The sequence below is a fragment of the Lithobates pipiens genome, unplaced genomic scaffold (assembly GCF_037356315.1).
Source record: "Lithobates pipiens isolate NorthernLeopardFrog02 unplaced genomic scaffold, aLitPip1_a1.2 Scaffold_22, whole genome shotgun sequence".
Taxonomy (NCBI): Eukaryota; Metazoa; Chordata; class Amphibia; order Anura; family Ranidae; genus Lithobates; species Lithobates pipiens.
Window position 1 is genome coordinate 105,052,120 of NW_027507784.1, and position 22,534 is coordinate 105,074,653.

Genomic DNA, 22,534 nt, shown 5'->3' on the forward strand with positions numbered 1-22,534 from the left:
CACTCTCTGCTATGTGCACCCCCAAAGACACTACCACCAACAACACGACCACCACCACCACCACCACATACCTTCCGCTTGAGTCACTGGAATTATTTTCCGATCCATATCAAGAGGACATTTCTGATGCGCAGCCACTCTTGGTATTGGATCAGGAAGAGGAGGTAGCAACAAGCGCTACTCAGCAGTCTGACGCCAGTACCCAGATCAGCCCAAGGAGGAGGTTGGTCCCCGGTGTTGCTGCCTACTCCGAGATCTCTACTTATAGCGGTGGGGAAGGTGACGTTGATGATGACGTGTCTAGTGATGTCACGTGGGTGCCCACAAGAGAGGAAGAGGAGGGGAGTTCAGAGGGAGATATGGACCAGCAGATAGGGAGGAGAAGCAGCAATGACTTACATTGCACAGCAGGGACAAAGCAGACTGCAAATGTATCAGGAGCGAGTCATCGACCATGTACGGTCACATCTGGCGCTCCCAGGACACCGGCACATGGCTCCGCAGTGTGGGCTTTTTTTAACGTGTCCGCTGCTGACAATAGCGTTGCCATCTGCAATCTTTGCAGTCAACGCGTTAGTCGCGGTAAGCCCAATACTCACCTAGGGACGACCGCCTTAAGAAGGCACATGAGCAGCCATCACCGAGCCCAGTGGGAGCAACGGAACACACAAAGCCACACTGCAGGCTCTCACCGTCCAGCCTCGTCTTCTACTTCTCCTTCTCCTCTCTCCTCACAATTGTCCTCCACTCCACCTTCCATCACGCCAAGCTCACATTTTTCTGCAAAAAGGCAGGCTTCCGTGGGCCTAATGTTTGAGCGTAAAAAAATGATGACGCCGGATAACCCTCTTGCCCAACGGTTGGCGGCTGGCTTGTCAGAACTCATAGCCCGCCAACTACTGCCATATAAACTGGTGGACTCGGAGGCCTTTCGCAAATTTGTGGCCATTGGAACACCACAATGGAAGGTCCCAGGAAGGAAGTATTTCTCAGAGAAGGGCATCCCAGAGCTATATGGCCATGTTCAGCGGCAAGTGAATGTATCTCTGGCACACAGTGTCGGTGCCAAGATACATCTGACCACAGACACGTGGTCTAGCAAACACGGGCAGGGAAGGTATATCAGTTTTACTGCCCACTGGGTGAACCTTCTGACGGCCGTCAAGCATGTAACCCGTGGCACCCGTGTAGATTTGGTTTTACCGCCACGGATTGCATGCAGGCCTGACTCTTCTTCTCCTCCTCCTACTCCATCCTCCTCCCTCTCCTCCTCAGCTGCCTCCTCCTTTTCCGCTGCTAGCGTCTCTTCCACTGCACCGCCCAAGCTCCCCAGAACCTATTCCACATGCCAGGTGAGACGTTGCCATGCCGTGCTGCGTCTGTTGTGCCTGGAAGCAAAGAGCCACACTGGCCCGGCACTCCTTTCAGCTTTGCGTTCACAGGCAGATGAGTGGCTAACACCGCTCAATTTGACAGTTGGTAAAGTGGTGTGTGACAACGGTGCCAATCTGCTTAGCGCATTGAAACAGGGCAAAATCACGCACGTGCCGTGCATGGCACACGTCTTAAACTTGGTCGTGCAGCGATTCCTTGTCAAATACCCTGGGGTCCAGGACATCTTGCGGCAGGCAAGGAAAATCTCGGCCCATTTCAGAAGATCTTACACGGCCATGGCTCGCCTTGCTGACATTCAGCGGCGACACCATCTGCCGGTCAGACGTCTTATTTGCGATTGCCCGACGCGATGGAACTCAACCTTCTATATGCTTGATAGGCTGCTCCAGCAGAAACGTGCAGTTAACGTCTACCTGTATGAACTCTGCGAAAGAAACGGTTCTGGGGAGCTGGGTTTTTTTTCACCGCGCCAGTGGCTGCTCATGCGCGACACATGCAGACTTCTGCGGCCATTTGAGGAGATCACCAAACTGGTCAGTCGCAGCCATGGCGCCATCAGTGACATGGTACCTTATGCCTTCTTTCTGGAGCGTGCATTGCGTCGTGTCATTGATCAGGCTGTGGAGGAGCAGGAGCGGGAAGATGAGGAAGTCGCAATGCTGGATGAATTCCCAGGGGGGGCTACTCTATCTGAGACAAGTCAACAACAGGAGTCTGATGAGGAGTCAGAGGAGGATGGTGCCGGGGCGGATGAGCAGGAGCAAGAAGAGCATGCTTTAAACCTTTCTGGGATCCCTGTTGTGCGAGGATGGGGAGAGGAGAATGAAGAGGACGACATTATCCTGGATGATGAGCAGGAGCCAGGCCACCACACCGCTTCCACTTTAGTGCAAATGGGGGCCTTCATGCTCCAGTGTTTTAATAGGGACCCCCGTATAAAAAGCATGAGGGTCAAGGACCAGTACTGGGTGGCAACGTACTTAGACCCCCGGTACAAACACAAAATGGCGGAAATGTTACCGCCGTCGCAGAGGGCTGTCAGAATGCAGCACTTCCAGGCCTTGCTTCGAGAAATGCTGCATTCTGCTTTTGCGTGCGCTGGCAGAGGAGCAATTCCCACTCCCAGAGAAGGATTTGCAGGTACCAATCCAACAGCGCCTGCAAGAAGAGGCCGGTTTGAAGATGTGTTGGTGACTTCGGATATGAGGTCATTCTTTCAGCCGACCCATCGACAGGTGTCATCCGGATCCAGCATCAGGGAACGCCTAGACCGTCAGGTGTCCGACTACATTGGGTTAACGGCCGATGTGGACGCTCTGAGGAGTGATGAACCCCTAGACTACTGGGTGGGCAGGCTTGACCTCTGGCCAGAGCTTGCCCAATTTGCAATCGAACTGTTGGCTTGCCCCTCATCCAGTGTCCTGTCCGAAAGGACGTTCAGCGCAGCAGGGGGGATTGTGACCGATAAGCGTACTCGCCTAGCTCACCACAGTGTTAACTACCTCACATTTCTAAAAATGAATGAGGCATGGATCTCGGAGGAATTCAACACATGTGACCAGTAGACCATGTATATGTCTATAAACTATTTTTTTAATCAAGCACACAGACCTTCTTAATTCATTTGGCTCACTTCCTTGACCCAAAAAAGCACACCGTACTATATGCCCCTACCCTCCTCTTTGAAGAGGTTGAGCGGTGTCATATTTCTACTGGGGCTGCTTATGATATCCCTGTGCTGTGCTGACTTCCTCCTGGGGGTTCTTATTATGAAGGGATCACACTATCCCTGTGCTGTGCTGACTTCCTCCTGGGGGTTCTTATTATGAGGGGATCACACCATCCCTGTGCTGTGCTGACTTCCTCCTGGGGCTGCTTACGGTGCTGCTGTCAGTGCTGTATGTCACGGTGCTGCTGTCAGCGCTGTATGTCACGGTGCTGCTGTCAGCGCTGTATGTCACGGTGCTGCTGTCAGCGCTGTATGTCACGGTGCTGCTGTCAGCGCTGTATGTCACGGTGCTGCTGTCAGCGCTGTATGTCACGGTGCTGCTGTCAGCGCTGTATGTCACGGTGCTGCTGTCAGCGCTGTATGTCACGGTGCTGCTGTCAGCGCTGTATGTCACGGTGCTGCTGTCAGCGCTGTATGTCACGGTGCTGCTGTCAGCGCTGTATGTCACGGTGCTGCTGTCAGTGCTCTGTATTACGGTGCTGCTGTCAGATGCCTCTATCACGGTGCATGTGTCATTCCGGTATGTCACGCTGCTGGTGATCATCTCCTGCACCCTCTTCTTTGCCTACCCTGGTCCCTGACCTTCCCTCTCCTCCATTGCCTTCATTAGCTCCATAGTCCTGAATTGTTAGAACAATTTCCCAAATAAAATAAAAATGCTTGTAGTTATCGATCCCAAATTCACCTCATACATGTATTATGTCATTGTCCAGATGGTGGGACTACGTTTTACCCCCTAATAATTACCACGTGGCCGCAAATTCGACATGAAGGTTTGCAAAGTTCGCCTCCCATTGAAGTCAATGGGGCCCGCGGCGAACGTTCGGTTTCGCGAACGTTTGGGTCCGTTCGCATTTCGCGTTCGCGAAACGTCCCGTCGGAAGTTCGTCCATCACTACAGGTAAGCCTAGATTAAGGCTTACCTGTAGGTCCAAGAAATATCTCCTAAACGTATACGGTTTAGGAGATATTTACAAAAAGACAGGCACCGCTGTCAGTGGCACGCAGGCCGCAAATCACTGCGATATGCCGCTCATGTCGGCTTCCGTGCGCATGCGCGGGAGTGACATCATCGTGGTTCCGGCGAATCACAGCACCGGAGCAGCGAGACCCGGAAGTCACTCCGGGATACATGGCAGCAGCAAAGATGAAGACGGAGGACCGCTTCAGGGGCTTCGTTCTCAGGTAAGTTATTCATAATGAGCTAGTACGCTATGCATACTAGCTTATTAAGCCTTTGCCTTGTAGGTTTCATTTTTTTTTTTTATTGCCTTTACTTCCTCTTTAAAGGACTGGCTTTTCTCTGTATCATTTGATGATAAACTCCATTTGCATATTGTGCACGGACTGCATAGAATGGACATATGTTGAATAGATTGCTCATGTGAATAATCATGTATAAGCTCTGCCCGAGTCTATTGGACTTTTTTCATTATTCATTACTGTTCCCAGGGACTGAGCCATTAGGAAAGGCCTAACCTGCTATCCTCTAGGCCTTATTGACCACTACAATGAGCTCCAACGCTGGACCTCTGGCCCAAAAATAGGTGGGTGGAGGGTGACACCATTTTCCCCGCACCAGGTGACACCAACCCTAGTGACACCACTGTCCAGGAGTCTAATGCCACAACAAGTTCCGGCACTGAGTTTCCCGGATCTGGCCAGACAGGGGTGCGCTAGTGTGGGCACCCAGGACATCTGCCGCCCGGGGTCCCACAAGCGGCGGTCGGTTTTCTGTAGCAGCCCACACCCCTCTCCCCACTGACAGCAACACACACTCCTCGGCTCCTCCTCGGCTCCAATGTTCAAGTGTACACAGGAGGAGGAGGAGCCACAGAGGAGGGACATGACTTCAGTGCAAGAGCTGTTCTGAAGTCTGTGTATAGTTTACAGTGGAGGGGGACACAGTAACCGGGGGGGGGGGGGCAGATAACAGATGCACACATGGAGTGAAGGGAGGGCGAGGGGGGTAAGGGGATATGTTCTGGGTTCTAATACACCACTGGGTACAAGGAAGCTCAGGTTTTGTTTAACCGTGGTCCTTAAGCCCCTCCCACGATCATGTTTGACCAAGCCCATTTTTTGCTAGGTCACTATTTCCCTCATTCTCAAGTTCTAAAGTTAGGAGGTATGCGCATACATGGACAGAGCGAATGGGGTGTAGTCAGGAGTGGAGCAGAGGGGGGGCAGCAAAATGAAGTTTCGCCTTTGGTGTCAAAAATCCTTGCACCAGCCCTGATAACATTGAGCTGCTTTTACAGTCAAAACACAAAACTCCTGTAGTAGCAGTAATTTTTAAGCTAGTGTGCATAGAGCATTATAGGAAAGTGAGACCAGTATGAAAACTCCTTCTCCAAGCTTTAACCAGACACTGATAGAAGTCACAAGACTGTTAAACAGCTGATGAGAAAAGACATTTACTAGGAGGGAAACAAGTATTTGATGCCCTGCTCCTTTTGTACATTTGCCCATTGACAAAGAAATGATCAGTCTATAATTTTAATGGTAGGTTTATTTTAGCATAGAGAGATAGAATAACAAAAAAAATATCCAGAAAAATGCATTTCAAAAAGTTATAAATGTATTTGCTATTTAATGAGTGAAATACGTATTTGATCCCCTATCTATTTCTGGCTCCCAGGTGTCTTCTATACAGTTAATGAGATTAAAGCTCCTAATCTCAGTTTGTTACCTGCATAAAAGATACCTGTCCGCAGAAGCAATCAATCAATCAGATTCCAATCTCTCCACCATGACCAAGACCAAAGAACTATCCAAGGATGTCAGGGACAAGATTGTAGACCTACACAAGGCTGGAATAGGCTACAAGACAATCACCAAGCAGCTTGGTGAGAGGGTGACAACAGTTGGTGTGATTATTCGCAAATGGAAGAAACACAAAATAACTGTGAATCTCACTCAGTCCGGGGGCTCCATGCAAGATCTCACCTCGTGGAGTTTCAGCGATCATGAGAATGGTGAGGAATCAGCCCAAAACTACATGGGAGAATCCTGTCAATGATCTCAAGGCAGCTGACACCACAGACACAAAGAAAACAATTGGTAATACAATATGAAGTGAAGGACTGAAGTCCTGCAGCGCCCGCAATGTCCCCCTGCTCAAGAAAGTACCTATACACGCCCATCTGAAGTTTGCTAATGAACATCTGAATGATTCAGAGGAGAAATAGGTGAAAGTGTTGTGGTCAGATGAGACCAAAATCTAGCTCTTTGGCATCAACTCAACTCACTGTGTTTGGAAAAGGAGGAATACTGCCTATGACTCCAAGAGTACCATCCCCCACCAACAAACATGGAGGTGGGAACATTATGCTTTGGGGAAGTTTTTCTGCTAAGGGGACAAGACAACTTCATCACAACAAAGGGACAATGGACTGGGCCATGTACCGTCAAATCTTGAGCGAACCTCCCAGGGCATTGAAAATGGGTCGTGGATGGGTCTTCCAGCATGACAATGACCCAAAACACATGGTTAAGGCGACAAAGGAGTGGCTCAAGAAGAAGCACATTAAGGTCTTGGAGTGGCCTAGCCAGTCTCCAGACCTTAATCCCATAGAAAATATGTGGAGGGAGCTGAAGGTTTGAGTTACCAAGCATCAGCCTCAAAGCCTTAATGACTTGGAGAGGATCTGTAAAAAGGAGTGGGACAAAATCTCTCCTGAGATGTGTGCAAACCTGGTGTACAAGAAGAAACATCCAACCTCTGAGATTACCAACAAGGGTTTTGCCACCAAGTACTAAGTCATGTTTTGCGAAGGGGTCAAATACTTATTTCACTCATTAAAATGTAATCAATTATACATTTTTTTTATAAAAAATAACTTTTTTTATAATGTTTTTTTCTGCATATGTTTGTTGTTGTTCTGTCTCGCACACTAAAAAATAAAGACGAAAAACAAGCTCTGGACTGCCGCACTCTTCAGAAAACCATAGCTATGATTAAGTACTACAGCTAGTGTGAAACATCAGCAATTATCCTTGTCCGCTGTGTTTGTTGAGCTATGATGTGATTCTTCAATAAAGGAAAGTGGTTTTCTGAAGAGTGCGGCAGTCCAGAGCTTGTTTTTCGTCTGTTGCTATTGGTAATAGCCAGCACCTGTGGCTTCCCAGCCGAGAGAACAGTTCACAGGCTGTATGTGTGCTCCTGGAGTGGTGAGATCCCTTTCTCCTTCATACTGTAAAAATAAACTTACATTAAAATTATAGACTGATCATTTCTTAGTCAGTAGGCAAACTTACAAAATCAGCAAGGGATCAAATATTTTTTCCCTCACTGTTACAGCTTATATTTACTAGTATAATTACATTTCCATGGTATGTGTACTGTGACCAGATATAGTGAATGTAGGGTCTTGGGTTTAGAGTGAGAAGATACAATGTTTTGGTCTATGACTATTTATTCTGCTCTGGTAGATCACAAGGGGTTTATGCCAGTGTGGGCTTGAGAAGAGAAAAAACATTTGAAGAGACCTTGAAAAAACACCAGAAAAAAATAGGGTGTAAAGCTCCCCAGTGGGGACACAGATAGGAATATACACCTGACAGGGAGTTTAACCTTGCCTTCATTATCTAAAACAAAAAAAAATGCCTTTACATACCTTTACATACAATTAAAAAAAAAACAATAATGATCAGACTTTTTACCCAATAATGATCAGACCCCCCCCAGATCCACGGTTGTGAGATTTTGCAGAGGATCTTCTCTCATCACTTGCTGTAACAAATTTAAAAGAGTGCCTCCACCCACCCAGCCACATCATTCATTCTGTGAATGTGAAAACTACAAGTACCGACATCCTTTGCAAATGTGGGCTTATAGTTCTGAATGAACAATCAAGGCGCTGTTGAGCACTCTAGGTAGTTCACTAAAGCTTCCTGTCAATGGGTAATTGCCTCCTGTACAAGACATGAGCAGACAACTTACACTGACAGTCTGCAGGAGTCCTGTATTACACCCATCTGCTGATCACAGGTGCAATGCTTTGCAGGTTTCTATAAAAAATAATAATAATAATAATTCACATTTTTCTACTTGCAAAGAGATTTATTTTTTATTTTTACAAAGGTGAATCTGAATTTTCAGTTTTAAATCATTAAGGCAATATAATGCCCTCCCCCCCCCCCCTCCCCCCATACAATTCCTGATCATCTAGCACTCTTAGAAATAATTTTAAAGATTTGACATTATGCAGTGATGTCAAAACATTATAGTTGTGAATACAGTGAAAGCAGGAAACAAAAAGGAATAAGCATTTAGAAAACAGCTGTACTGATGCTGGAAATAGGGGGTCTCAGCGGTAGAAGAGCAGTACAGAGGCTTCTGTTAATTCCTTACTGGCACTGGCACCAATATGTGTCCCAACACCATCCCAGTCCATTGATACAAAGTCTCCACACTGCCTAGGACTCCCCTCTGGAAAGAAGCCACCTCCTCCAATGCAATACTGAAATATAAGAAGGAAAATCATATCTCAGTCAATACAGATCACCATCATGACAAAATGAAATAAATATGCCATTGTGGTGTGGCCTAAATGACACAAGGGGAAGAATGAGAGTATTTGTCAGGAAATAATTATTAATTATTTATAGGGATGGGCCGAACACCCCCCCCCCCCCCAGTTCGGTTCGCACCAGAACATACGAACAGGCAAAAAATTTGTGCAAACATGGGTAGCCGTGTACTGACCCAGGGGACATGTATCAAGGCAAAAGAAATAAAAGTTTTTAAAACTACTGGTTTTTCAGGAGCAGTGATTTTAATAATGCTTAAAGTGAAACAATAAAAATGAAATATTGCCTGGGGGTCCCCTTAATCTACATGTAAAGTGGTGCATCTCTGTCATGTGTTTTACAATGCTGCAGCAAAATTACATTTCTAAAGGAAAAAATTTAATTTAAACTTGCTTGCGGCTGTAATGTATTGCCGCCTCCCAGCAATAAAGATAAATATCAAGGAAAAAATTGGCCCAGCCCTTGCCTATATAACAGCTATCACAGTCAAGAGACAGCAGTCGGCGGGACGCTTCCTATCAAGAATCAAGGTGGAGTTTCTTTTTTATTTTTTCCTATTTTTCGGGTCCGTCGGGCGGCTTGATTGATTAAAGGAATTGTCTTTTGTGGTTTTTACCACTCAACGCACCCTCCCCATGTTGAGGGCAAGTGGCCTGGTATGGTTCAGGAGGAGAGGGGAATCACTCGACACCCCCTTTCCAAGCCTGCCAGGCTGCTTGCTCGGATAAGGGTCTGGTATGGATTTTGGGGGGGGGGGGGGCACGCCAATTTTTTTTAAAATGTTGGCATGGAGTTCTCCTTAAAATCTATGCCAGACCCAAAGGGCCTGATATGTACTGGGTGGGGGGTGGGGGGGGGGGGGCAATGCCGTTTTTTTCTTAATTCTGTCCTAGAGTTCCCCATAACCACTTTAATACACCACATTATATACTGTACACTGACTGCACTGTGTATATCTATCTATCTATATATATATATATATATATATATATATATATATTTATATATTTATATATACAGGCATACCCCACTTTTAGGTACACAATGGGGTTTAGTTCCAAAAGCTGGAGAGTGCAAAATCAGGCTCACTTCTGTATATACACCAATGAGCTTCTAACCCCAGCTTGTTCAATTAAGCTTTTGTAATAAAACCTGGATTGGTTTCTATGCAAAAGTGAGCCTGATTTGGGGGGGGGGGGGGGGATTTGTGCTAGGAGGGGGGATGGGGGGGGGGGGTGACAGCGATAAGATTTGTCCTAGGAGGGGAAATCCTGGCACTGTTAGAACATCGGTAAATGCTCAAAAACATGGCTCATCTGTGTTTTTTAGCGTTTTTGATCCATTGGAAAAAGAAACAAAAAGCGCTGAAGGGGAAAAACACTAATAAACGCTATTGTAAAAACATTAAAAAACATTGAAAGACTCACTGAAAAGCTACTAGCGTTTTTATAACATTATATTAACATCCAGTGTGCATGAAGCCTCAGGCCGCGTACACACGGGCGGACTGTTCGCCCAACCTTGTCCGCTGAACAGTGTTTGGGCGGACAGTCCGCTCGTGTGTGGGCTTTCAGCGGACAGTTTCAGCGGACAGTTGGACGGACAAAGTCTTTCGGAAATTCCGAAAAACTGTCCGCTGAAACTGTGTTTGAGCGAACAGTCCGCCCGTGTGTGGGCTTGTCCGCTGTACTTTCGAAATGAGCGGACTGTTCCCGCTCGGAAAGTCCGCCCATTTCGAGCGCGTGTACAGGTAGGCGGGGCCCGCGAAGGAGACGTCGCGGGCTCCGCCGCCTGGAATGGGCTTAAAGGGGAACCCCAACGCCGAAAAAAATCGGCGTGGGGGTTCCCCCCAAGTCCACACCAGACCCTTGTCCGAGCACGCTACCCGGCCGGCCAGGAAAGGGGGGCGAGCGAGCGCGCCCCCCCCTCCTGAGCCGTACCAGGCCGCGTGCCCTCAACATGGGGGGGTGCCTTGGGGAAGGGGGGGGCCGCGCGGCCCCCCCACCCCAAAGCACCTTGTCCCCATGTTGATGAGGACAAGGGCCTCTTCCCGACAACCCTGGCCGTTGGTTGTCGGGGTCTGCGGGCGGGGGGCTTATCGGAATCCGGGAGCCCCCTTTAAGAAGGGGGCCCCCGGATACCGGCCCCCCACCCTATGTGAATGAGTATGGGGTACAATGTACCCCTACCCATTCACCTGTGAAATAAAGTACAAATAAAAACACAACACAGGGGGAAAAAATATTTTATTGCACAGCCGGGGGTCTTCCGTCTTCGGGGGTCTTCTCGCCGGACTCCTCCGCTATGTGTGTGTAGCTCTTTTGCCAGCGGAGGAGTCCGGCTTTCTTCCTCCCCGCCGCCGGCCTCTTCTCCCGACTTCGGGGGTCTTGTCCCCCTCTTCGGTTCTTCTGCCGGGCCACCGCGCCTGGTCCGGTGGCCCGGTCTTCTGTCGCCGTCTTCCGTTCTTCTGTCGCCGCCTTCGGTTCTTCTGCCGGGCCACCGCGCCTTCTTGTAGCTCTTTTACAGGCGGTGGCCCGGTCTTCTGTCGCCGTCGCCGCCTTCCGTTCTTGTTCTTCTTCTTGTTCTTCTTGTTCTTCTCCAGGCGATGTTGACTCGACGAGCTCTCCGGCCGGAATGCCGGGGACGCGCTGTGCGGTCACTTATATAGTGACAATGGGGCGGGGTCACATGGTATATGTCACATGGGTTGGTCACATGGGTTGATGTCACATGGGGACTATGACATCGTAAGGGGGCGGGGTCACCATGTGACATCAACCCATGTGACATATACCATGTGACCCCGCCCCATTGTCACTATATAAGTCACAGCGCAGGGCGGCTCTGGCATTCCGGCCGGAGGGAGCGACGTGTCAACATCGCCTGGAGAAGAACAAGAAGAACAAGAAGAAGAACACGAACGGAAGGCGGCGACGGCGACAGAAGACCGGGCCACCGCCTGTAAAAGAGCTACAAGAAGGCGCGGTGGCCCGGCAGAAGAACCGAAGGCGGCGACAGAAGAACGGAAGACGGCGACAGAAGACCGGGCCACCGGACCAGGCGCGGTGGCCCGGCAGAAGAACCGAAGAGGGGGACAAGACCCCCGAAGTCGGGAGAAGAGGCCGGCGGCGGGGAGGAAGAAAGCCGGACTCCTCCGCTGGCAAAAGAGCTACACACACATAGCGGAGGAGTCCGGCGAGAAGACCCCCGAAGACGGAAGACCCCCGGCTGTGCAATAAAATATTTTTTCCCCCTGTGTTGTGTTTTTATTTGTACTTTATTTCACAGGTGAATGGGTAGGGGTACATTGTACCCCATACTCATTCACATAGGGTGGGGGGCCGGTATCCGGGGGCCCCCTTCTTAAAGGGGGCTCCCGGATTCCGATAAGCCCCCCGCCCGCAGACCCCGACAACCAACGGCCAGGGTTGTCGGGAAGAGGCCCTTGTCCTCATCAACATGGGGACAAGGTGCTTTGGGGTGGGGGGGCCGCGCGGCCCCCCCTTCCCCAAGGCACCCCCCCATGTTGAGGGCACGCGGCCTGGTACGGCTCAGGAGGGGGGGCGCGCTCGCTCGCCCCCCTTTCCTGGCCGGCCGGGTAGCGTGCTCGGACAAGGGTCTGGTGTGGACTTGGGGGGAACCCCCACGCCGATTTTTTTCGGCGTTGGGGTTCCCCTTTAAGCCCATTCCAGGCGGCGGAGCCCGCGACGTCTCCTTCGCGGGCCCCGCCTACCTGTACACGCGCTCGAAATGGGCGGATTTGCCTCCTCCTTACGTGGGCGAGTCCGTTCATTTCAAAAGTTGAGCGAACTGTTTGCCCAACCTTGTTCGTCAAACAGTCCGCTCGTGTGTGGGCAAGTCCGCTCATGCAAATTTTGAGCGGACTGTTTGACAAACTGTTTGCCGAACAAGGTTGGGCGAACAGTCCGCGCGTGTGTACGCGGCCTCACTCTTTTTTTTAGTAACTTTATTGAAATACAAAAAAGTAAAATTATATTTTATTGGCTGGAGCACTGTGAAAAGTGGTGAACTGTATTGCACTGCGCTGTTCTGAGAAAGGTACTGCTTGCCTTAATTTTTTTCAGTGCACACCACAGCACTGATGTGAACTAGCCTAGTAGAAGACAAGGCTCTTTGCCTTGTCTTGCATTGGGACTGCCCCCAATGCAGCCCCATCACACCTGGTATGAATGGGCCCCAAGTGTTAAACTACAGTCATAATTAGTGTTAGGGCGGTACAAGTCAGCCATACATGGATCGAAATTTGGCCGGTTCAGCAGGGACTGGCCAAGATTCGATCCATGTATGGGCAGGCTGGATTGTTGATTGTAACCAGTCTGTTGGATTTTTTTACATTCGATTATTGCCAGTGGCTATAGTCACTAGGAGTAATGATTGCATTCAGCTGGCCAGTAAGGCTCCGCGTGACCCCCCTGCCAGCAGAACACGATGCTGGAGGCATTCCCCCATTAGCACTGACTGTAAGCAGTGTTCTTTCTCTCCCACCCATCCTATGAGCAGGGTTAGTGGGAGGGTTATGGGTAGGGTTAGTTTTAGAGTTGCAGGGAGATTTGTCGTTATAGTTACATGGAGGGTTAGTGTAATGCCGCGTACACATGACCGGACTTTCCAGCAGACTAGGTCTTCCCGACGGACATTCGGCAGAGTTCTGACTGACTTTCCGAATGAACGGACTTGGCTACACATGAACGGACTAAGTCAGTTCGTAAGTCCGTTCATTTTGAATGTGATAACGTAAAGGGGACTAAACAAGGAAGTTCAATAGCCAGTAGCCAATAGCTTCCCTTTCGTCGTATTTGGTCCGTTGGACCAGCACACAGATGAACGGTTTTCCCGATTTTAGTCCATCGGAATTGAGTCCTTGGGTAGACTTGAAACATGGTCTATTTCTAGGTCCGTCGGATTTATTTTTCGAAAAATTATCAGACTAGCCCACAAACTATCTGATTGTCCAACTGACTAATCCCTTCGGACCTAGTCTGCCGGAAAGTCCGGTCGTGTGTACGCGGCATAAGTGTACTTGCACTGATCTCCAACCTAAAACGTATCATATAATGTAGTTTTGGGGGCTCTTTAATATTGATTCTCTAGATAAATACTATTTTGTTTACTGGTACTTGTGAAAATTTTTGAAAGTCTGAGCAACTGGGGGTAGATAATTAAATAGGACAGCAATGTGTTCTGATACAAAAATGATCATTAGCTTACATTGAAGCTCACTAAAACTGTCACTATCATTATGTTATTATTGGTCATCAGTACCAACGTACATGTTCTGAATTGCAGTCAGTAGTCTTTACTCCAGGACATAAGGCAATTGTTGCTTTTTCAGTGTTGATTACTCGGAATTGGACAAAACCAGGAGTGATGACATCTGCAAAAGACAGTTTAAGATTTCAGAGTTGCTATGTATCCAAAGTACCACATATACTGAGCATACTGTAAATGTGAAATTGTTCCATTTCAAGGTCACATAAACCGGGCATCACACTTTAGATCTCATTTATAATATGAGGAGCACAAAATAAAAGCCTGAATTGTTGTGGAATGTGGAATTCCTTGCTATATTTGTGAAGTATGGTTCTCTGATTTATAATAAAATACAGTATGGTTGCTATGAACAATAGATGTATGCTTATTTTATTTTACTTTTCTTAACCCACGGTGTGATAACGTTCTGTTGTGAGCTGAAAATGCCGCCTCTTCTGCACTAAAATCCCAAGCAGTGTTGTCAGCACAGGTGAGATTTCCCTTGCTGGACTATAGAACTTTGACTATTCTTACATCTCTATGATCCACTCCTCATTCTTATGTCAATTTATTTCCCGATAAAGCAATGGTGCAGCTTTAGCACTGTGTGCTCCAGATCTTAGTAAATAAGCAGAAGCTCTGATGACTTCCATTATCCAATCATGTGGAAGCAAAAATGCTGTTTTTTAAATTTTGCTTGCACGTGATTGAGTATTCTTTACAAAGTGAAGCTTAACCTCATTTACTAAGCTCTGGAGCAAGCAGGGCTGGTGCAAGGATTTCTGACACCCTAGGCGAAACCTCATTTTGCTCTGCACATGTATACGGTGGAGGTGGCAGGAGTGAAGATTTTTCAGCTCCTCTCCACTTTTTTTCAGCCATGGTCTGCAGGGCCGGACCTGCCTCTCTGGACCCAGCCTGAAGACAAATAGTGGCGCCTCCGGCTTGCTTCCTCACACCAGCCGTGGACCACGGCTGCAGACCACAGGTATATGAACAGGGTAGGGTAGTATATAGACAGGCTAGGGCAGTATACGGACAAGCTACAGTAGTATACAAACAGGCTAGGATAATATCTAGACAGGCTGGAGTAGTATACAGATAAGCTAGGGCAGTATACAGACAGGCTAGGGCAGCATACAGACAGGCTAGGGCAGTATGCAGACAGGCTAGGGCAGTATATAGATATGCTAGGGAGGTATACAGACAGGCAAGGGCAGTATACAGACCGGCTAGGGCAGTACACAGGCAGGCTATGGTAGTATACAGACAGGCTAGGGTAGTATATAGACAGGCTATGGTAGTATATACTTTTCCAAAGCCTCCCCAATTCTATGGAATGCCCTACCCCAATCTGTCCGCTTATCTCCTACTTTATTAGCTTTTAGACGATCCCTGAAAACACTTCTCTTCAGAGAAGCCTACCCCACCCACACCTAACTGTATTTTCATTTTCTCCATCAGCTCATCCCCCCACAGTTAATACCTTTTGTTTCAACTTGACCCTCCCTTCTAGATTGTAAGCTCTAACGAGCAGGGCCCTCTAGTCCCTCCTGTATTGATTTGTATTGTAAGTGTACTGTCTGCCCTCATATTGTAAAGCGCTGCGCAAACTGTTGGCGCTATATAAATCCTGAATAATAATAATAATAATAGTATATAGACAGGCTAGGGTAGTATATAGACAGGCTAGGGTAGTATATGGACAGGCTAGGGTAGTATATGGGCAGGCTAGGGTAGTATATATAGACAGGCTAGGGTTAGGGTAGTATACAGACAGCCTAATATCAGCAAGCCTTCCAGGTTTAAGGCTTGCATGCTTTAATATGACCCAGCAAATTATTCATCTATGTGGGTAAATTTAATAAAATTTAAATCACTCTTAAAAATACTTACTTTTATTAACTTTTAGATAAGGTGCATGTAGTTCAATAGTCTTCTCTTCATTTCCTTCATCATAAACAACTGGAGCAGAAGGTCCATTGCTTGTGGGGCATGTACCAACATTATACTTTACAGGATATTTCTAAAACCAAGACCAATATTATTACACTGAGATAACACTATGCTTTTATAAGATCATCAACAAAAACACATCTTAAGGGCCAGTTCACACCATAAAAACGCAGTCCGGGTGCGTTCTAGAGGCTTTTCTGCATGCGTGTTTTTGACACGTTTTTGGTGCGCTCCAATGCGTTTTTGATGCAGTCCACCCCACCCCCTCTGTTTTCTTAACCTTAATTAAGGACATGTGTGTTCCAGTATGTTTTTGGTGTGTTCTGGTGCGTTTAAGGTTATTTTGATGCGTTTTACAGCGTTCCAGTACAGTCCGGTGCAGGAAAAATGCAGCATGTTCTACTTTTTTTTCTGAAACTGGAACGCACTGGAACTGCATGAACTGCTGTGAACTGTGCCATTGAAAACCATATAACCTACTTTCCATGCATTTTTGATGCAGAAAAAAAATCGCACTGGACTGCATGTGGTGTGAACTGGCCCTAAAAGTTTTATCATTCTTCTATGAAAAGTTAAAGGATCAGTGTATCCAAAATGATATTTATATTATGGGTAGAGGTTAGTGAGTTGTACCACCCCTCAGCCTCCTTTACTCTTTGAGGATTTTCCTTGTAGATGATCGTCGCTAAGTCAACCTAATTTTGACTAGATTTTGACTAGATCGAGTGACTAATGCATGTCTATAGTCAACTGCAGATATGTTTAGCCGACAGAAAGACTTTGGACAGTTTAGAAAGCCTTTTCCATTGGTTTTTATTCCCCCTAAGATAAATTAGGAAAAGAAATACCTGCATTAGAAAATGTATAACAAATGTACCAGACTTAGGTATAAATGCGGTGCTTTGTTGGAAACCTAGAAAAAATAATTATTTTAGATATCTGAGCCATTGGCTCCTGCTGCTGTCAGTCACAGCCAGTGAGCCAATGAGGAGAGTGAGGAGGCAGGGCCAAGCCACAGCTCTGTGTGTGAATAGACATGCAGAGCAGCGGCTTGGGAGCAAGCCTGCTTGGGTTCCCCCAGAGCAAGGAGGGGCCAGGAGTCCAAGAAGAGGAGGTGAGTATGACATGTTTGTTATTTAAAAAACAAGCCTTTAATATTACTTTAAAGTATATGCCTGAACATGTCCGATGGATCCACCTGGAGTCGCAAACTGCAAAAGTGCATCGTATTTCCTTAAAAGATGCCCTGGCCTTTAGACAGTCCAATATCTCAGACAATATAGCACAAGCTCCTTGTGATGCGCAGGATCTGGACACAGGGATTGCAACTCAATTAAAGTGATATTAAAAGGTATTTCTTTATTTTTTTTAAATAACAAACATGTTATACCTACCTGCACTGTACAATGGTTTTGCACAGAGCAGCCTCAATCCTCCACTTCTCGGGTCCCTCATCGGTGCTCCTGGATCCTCCTCTTCTCCGAGTGCCCCTGCTTGCTATGGGGGCACTCGTGCGTACTCCGAGTCCTGATCTCTGTGTCCATAAGACACGTAGAACGGGCCTGGCTCTGACCCCTCCTCACTGCCCATGAGCTGTGATTGACAGCAGCGGGAGCCAATGGCTCTCAGCCAATCAGTAGGCAGAGATTCGGGAGAGAAGCCGCTCTCATGCACATCGCTGTGCATGAGAGCGATCTGGCTCAGGTAGGTATTATGGGGGGGGGGGGCTTCATACTGAAAGGTTTTTTTTACCTTCATGCATAGAATACATGGAATGGACTTTAGAACTACTTTAAATTGAAAGGTTCAAACCAACTAGGGCAACAATTCAAGACCATTTTGCCCATATTAAGGACCAAAGAAAGTTCCCCACGAGAAAATGCAGTCAGTTCTGAAACTTCTCTGGCTGAAGTGATCGCCACAAGAAAGACCACCTAATGGGACAAGATTGACAAACATGAACCTGTTAAAAATGCTGCTGACGATATGAAAAGAGGTTTGAATTCCATGTTGGGAGGGAGGATCTGACCTGAGGCTTCACATGAGAGACAAATAAATTAACTGTCATAAGCTTCTATAATAGTACAGTCAGGGCTGAGAACTAAGGGGCAGATTTACTAACATTAATGCGCTGCGCCGGTTCATACCTCTATTTGTGCACCAGGTAAATTTTCAAGTGATCATATGAACTGATGCACGCATAAGCGCAACACAGAATATGCAGTCTCCTCTGTTAAAAGACAAAGGAGACTCACAGCCTGTTCTTTATTACGGGAAGCGGAGCCGATTATGTCTTGGGCACAGAAGAATCGAGTCTACAGAGGTTGTGGAGGTAGTAGCAGTGATGCCTTATTGGCCAGTTAGCCCATGGTTCCCCTTGCTAGCACAGTTCAGCTTCCGGAACCCAGTGCACCTTCTCCTCTGGCCAGACCTTCTGTCTCTGGGTGCAGTTCTACATCCATGTCCAGCACAGTTGCATCTGACGGCCTGGTTTTCGTGATTGGAGGTCCTTGGCTGCTCCTCCAGAGTCATTTCTGACCTCTTGAATACTAGAAGAATGAATGCAAACTAAACTAAGAATCTGGTCAAAGTTTGTTCAAATACATGTCTGCTGCCAACAGATCATGTAATGATATAGAAGTTCTAAATAGTCTAGGCTTCCTCCAGTCGGATCTAGTTCTGGCCCTATCGGTCAGCTCCCTCGGAGTTCAAAGTGTCAGCTTTATCAGCCTTCACAGGTGTACCCTGGTCTAGGCATTTTTTCCTGTCCAACAATTCTTCAAGACAGCAGCTAGGCTGGGACCTTGGAGTAAGCGGAGGTTTTTCCAAATGGAGTCTACCTTTTGTTCTCAACTTCCCCTCGGGAATTGGATTGGAGTGTTCTAGGACTGTCTCCATTAAAGCTCTCTCTGTCAAGTTTGCCTTTTCCTGGCTATCACATTGGCATTAAAAGCCTCAGTGATTGATTCAATGGCCATGGAGAACTTTTATTAACATTCTTTATAGTTCGAGCGGTGCTATTACCTATGCTTGACTCTTTTTCCAAGGGTACGTGAGTCTTCATGCAAGCCAAAAAATTGTTCTGACAACCTTAGAAATCGAACTTGCGTCCTTTAGATGTGGGAGAGGGCGTGCTGTGGTTTAGTTGGTTAAAGTGCATGTCTAGTAAATAGGGAATCCTGAGTTGACTCCCAGCAGTGCCTTCCTTCAGTTCTAGGAATCCCTCAGATATTGTGAAGTTATTTCTACAAAGCTACAACTTTCTCCATGCTTCAGAGATCCTGTTCATTCTTTTGCCAGAAAGGACAGAGGAACATGCCTCATCTAGAATGATTGTGGCACAACGGATTGCCTAGTTCATCCAACAGGCTCAGGGAGCCAAGGGCCTGGCTCCCTTGGAGGTACTGTCTGCTCACTCGACCAGGAATGGGTCTAAAGCTCAGGCAGCTCCACAGCATGTGGTTCCCAAAGTAGTTTGTAAGGCAGCCTTGTGGTCCTCAATTAATAAGTTCATGACTCATTATTGCTCGAAGGTCCTGTCTGTTAACGGTACAAATTAAAGCCTTGGGATAGCATTGCCTGCACATTGGCTGTATGGCAAGTTAGTTCCCATACTATACCCACATAGAGTCTGTCAGGAAAACTGAAAACTCCCTATCAAATTCTTACCGTCATTTTCCTTTCCTGATGGACACCATGGCAGCAGGAGTCCCCCCCCCCCGCCCCCCCCCCCCAAATATCTTGAGTAGGCTAGATACGGAACATGGCCTCTGGCTCAGAGCAAAGATTTATGGGAGGGGGGTCCTATAGGGGTGGAGTGGAGGCAGGGTTAACCCATATGTATGTTGCCATGGAGTCCATCAGGAAAGGAAAATTACTGTAAGAATTTGATAGGGGGGTCTTGTCACTTGCCCTGAATGCTGCCGCTCCACCCTCGCGGATAGCCGTGTCCCTGGAGTCTCTAAGGATTTAGAACTTCTTCCACTACCGGCTTCTTTTCCAGCTATCAAAGCTCCATGCCTATATTCTACGTTACCTTAACATTTTTTTTGGGGGTCACACCTTGGATCCTTGGGTGGAACATCTGGGGCCTCAGAATAACTTTGGGAGTCAGTGTGGGGGATATTTCAAACCTTGGTAAATGAACAATCTGTGTTTATACACATTATGACCTCTGTGTTGATGGTTCTAATGCTTTGATCTTATGATATTCTATTTAAAAAGGGATTTAAGTTTTGTCCTGAAACACATTGGGCATACAAGAAAACATCTGAAAATGCAGCAATACTTCCATATCAGCAATTTTCCTTTTATGTCATGTCTCGTTTTAACACAGTGATGTATACACCAACTTTTTCTATATGTATTTAAATAAAATTGTGTATTTTACAATATTACTTTGATTTATCTATGTGCCGTTAAAGTCCCACTGCTTCCAAATTGCTTACAGACCTGCTTACAAATTTGTATTACAAGGGATGTTGGCAGCAATTCATGTTTGCTTTTGGTGGTCCAATCTCTCCAATTTACCACCTGAAAAGGTTTTCAGCAACAAGATCAGTGCGTGCATAACACTGCCACAGGACAAAGTACTTCCAGTGGTTTCTTGCACAATGGCACAGGACTGTTTCAGATAAATCTTAATGAAATCTCTGAAAGTCTGTGCTTGATGTGAACATTTGCATGTGTTGAGGAGATGGACTAAATACACTTTAAATCCTAAATCCTGCCATATAAAACTTATACAATGCAATGGACAACTCTTTCGGTTTGACTGTTTACCGTATAGAGGCGAAGCAGATTTCCTCCATGATTGGAAAGGATCCCATTCTGAGTGCGGTACCTTAGAATAGAGGTGCTCTTCCACAGAGACAGGGGAGTCTTGTTTGGCACATGCCATATACCCAAATTATCAGCAATAATGTCGTAATAGCCAGGATTCTGCATGTATAAAAAAAATGTGTAAGTTATAACCATACTCTTATCATATGATATTGTAAAACACTTGGTTGTTTTCTGCAGTAGGTTTTTGGTTAAACTTTGGTCGTAATGTGCCTCTTTTGAAAACTTTAAGCTTTTGTTCTTTCCCTGAGTGAAAACTCTTTAACTTCCAAATCTCCTAATTAGGAAGCACTCTCCCTCCCTATTAGGTGCGACCCTTATTATGGCATCTCATGGTATAGGATCTTCCATGTGATTATTGTTAGCCAAATAAATAGAGACCTCCCTTGATCCTGCATATTCACAGATGGATGATCCATGAGTAAGAGCCCAGCTACCTGAGTGCCGCGTTTCTCAACTCCGGTCCTCAAGGCGCACCAACAGGTCATGTTTTCAGGATTTCCCTCAGATGAAATGGCTGTGGTAATTACTAAGGCAGTGAAAACTGATCAAATCACCTGTGCAAAATAGTGGAAATCCTGAAAACATGACCTGTTTGTGCGCCTTGAGGACTGGAGTTGAGAAACCCTGCTCTAGTGGACTATGTGGGGTGGCCTGTGTTTTTTTTTTTTTGCTGGATAAACACTGGAAAACAATGTTTTTTGTTTTTTCTTATGTGTCCCATTCACACCACAACACTGGTGTGATGTGTGGTGCACTGCAGTGCATAAAAATGCAGCATGTCTGCATTTTTTCATATCTTACAGCAGTGCAATGCATCAAGCTGCTGTTCAGTGACATGAAAGAAATGTCTCTGTGTCAACTATTATGTTGGAAAAAAAAAAAAAAAGAAGAAAAACAAGCAGTGCGAAGTTCTGAAATGTGCATCTCACAGCTCACTGCTAGCTGAGCAGTGAGAAACCAGTTATTGTAATCCTGTCGCACCAGTCTGTGGCTGCATCATAGAGCTAGAGTTTAAGCCCTTGTACACACGGTCGGAGATTCCGACGGAATGTGTCCGATCGGACCGTATTGTTGGATAATCCGACTGTGTGTGGTCTCCATCGGACTGTTTCCGTCAGAATATCCGACGGACCAAGTTTTCCAACTTGTCTATAAAATTTTCCGACAACATGCTCCGATCGGACATACTCCAATCATGTGTAGCCTACTCCGACGGACAAAAAGTGCCACGCATGCTCAGATCAAATTCCTAGACCAAAGCTATTGGCTAATAGCCTGAACGTAGTCCTGTCGTAACGAAATAACGCCATCACGTTATGTACAATCAGATTTTACGAAAACTTTATCCGACCGTGTGTATGCAACAGTTTCGGACAAAGTCCGTCGGACAAAATCAGTCGGACAAAATCCAACAGATTTGGTTGTCAGAATGTCCGACCGTCTGTACAAGGGCTAAGCCCTTGTACACACGGTCGGAGAATCTGTCGGAATGAGTCTTATCGGACCGTGTCGTCAGATAATCCGACTGTGGTATGCATCAGACTGATTCCATCCGAATCTCCGTCCGACCCAATTTTCCAACATGTTGGAAATATTTCCCGACCAACTGGGCCGGACGGACCTAATCCGATCATGTGTAGAGCATTTTCATCGGACCAAGTGCCACGCATGCTCAGATCAAATTCCTACAAAGCTATTGGCTACTAGCCTGAATGTAGTCCCATTGTAACGAAATTACGTCATCACGTTCTGAAAGATCGGATTTTTTGCCAACTTGGCCCGACCGTGTGTATGCAACAGTTT

The 22,534-nt window shown here is 46.8% G+C and overlaps 1 protein-coding gene across 2 annotated transcripts in view; it reads right to left on the bottom strand.

Annotated features, from left to right (window-relative positions):
- Positions 1–8,274: 8,274 nt before the first annotated feature.
- Positions 8,275–22,534, bottom strand: part of LOC143924029 (intelectin-1-like) — a 73,114-nt gene continuing 58,854 nt past the window's right edge. For both annotated transcript variants that reach the window (XM_077448055.1, XM_077448056.1), the window contains 4 exons: positions 20,669–20,827; positions 15,827–15,956; positions 13,951–14,054; positions 8,275–8,589 (listed from right to left, as the gene is read on the bottom strand). In XM_077448055.1, coding sequence (XP_077304181.1) covers positions 8,437–8,589; positions 13,951–14,054; positions 15,827–15,956; positions 20,669–20,827 — 546 coding nt within the window. In that variant the 3' untranslated portion in view covers positions 8,275–8,436. The remainder of the gene's footprint in view (positions 8,590–13,950; positions 14,055–15,826; positions 15,957–20,668; positions 20,828–22,534) is intronic.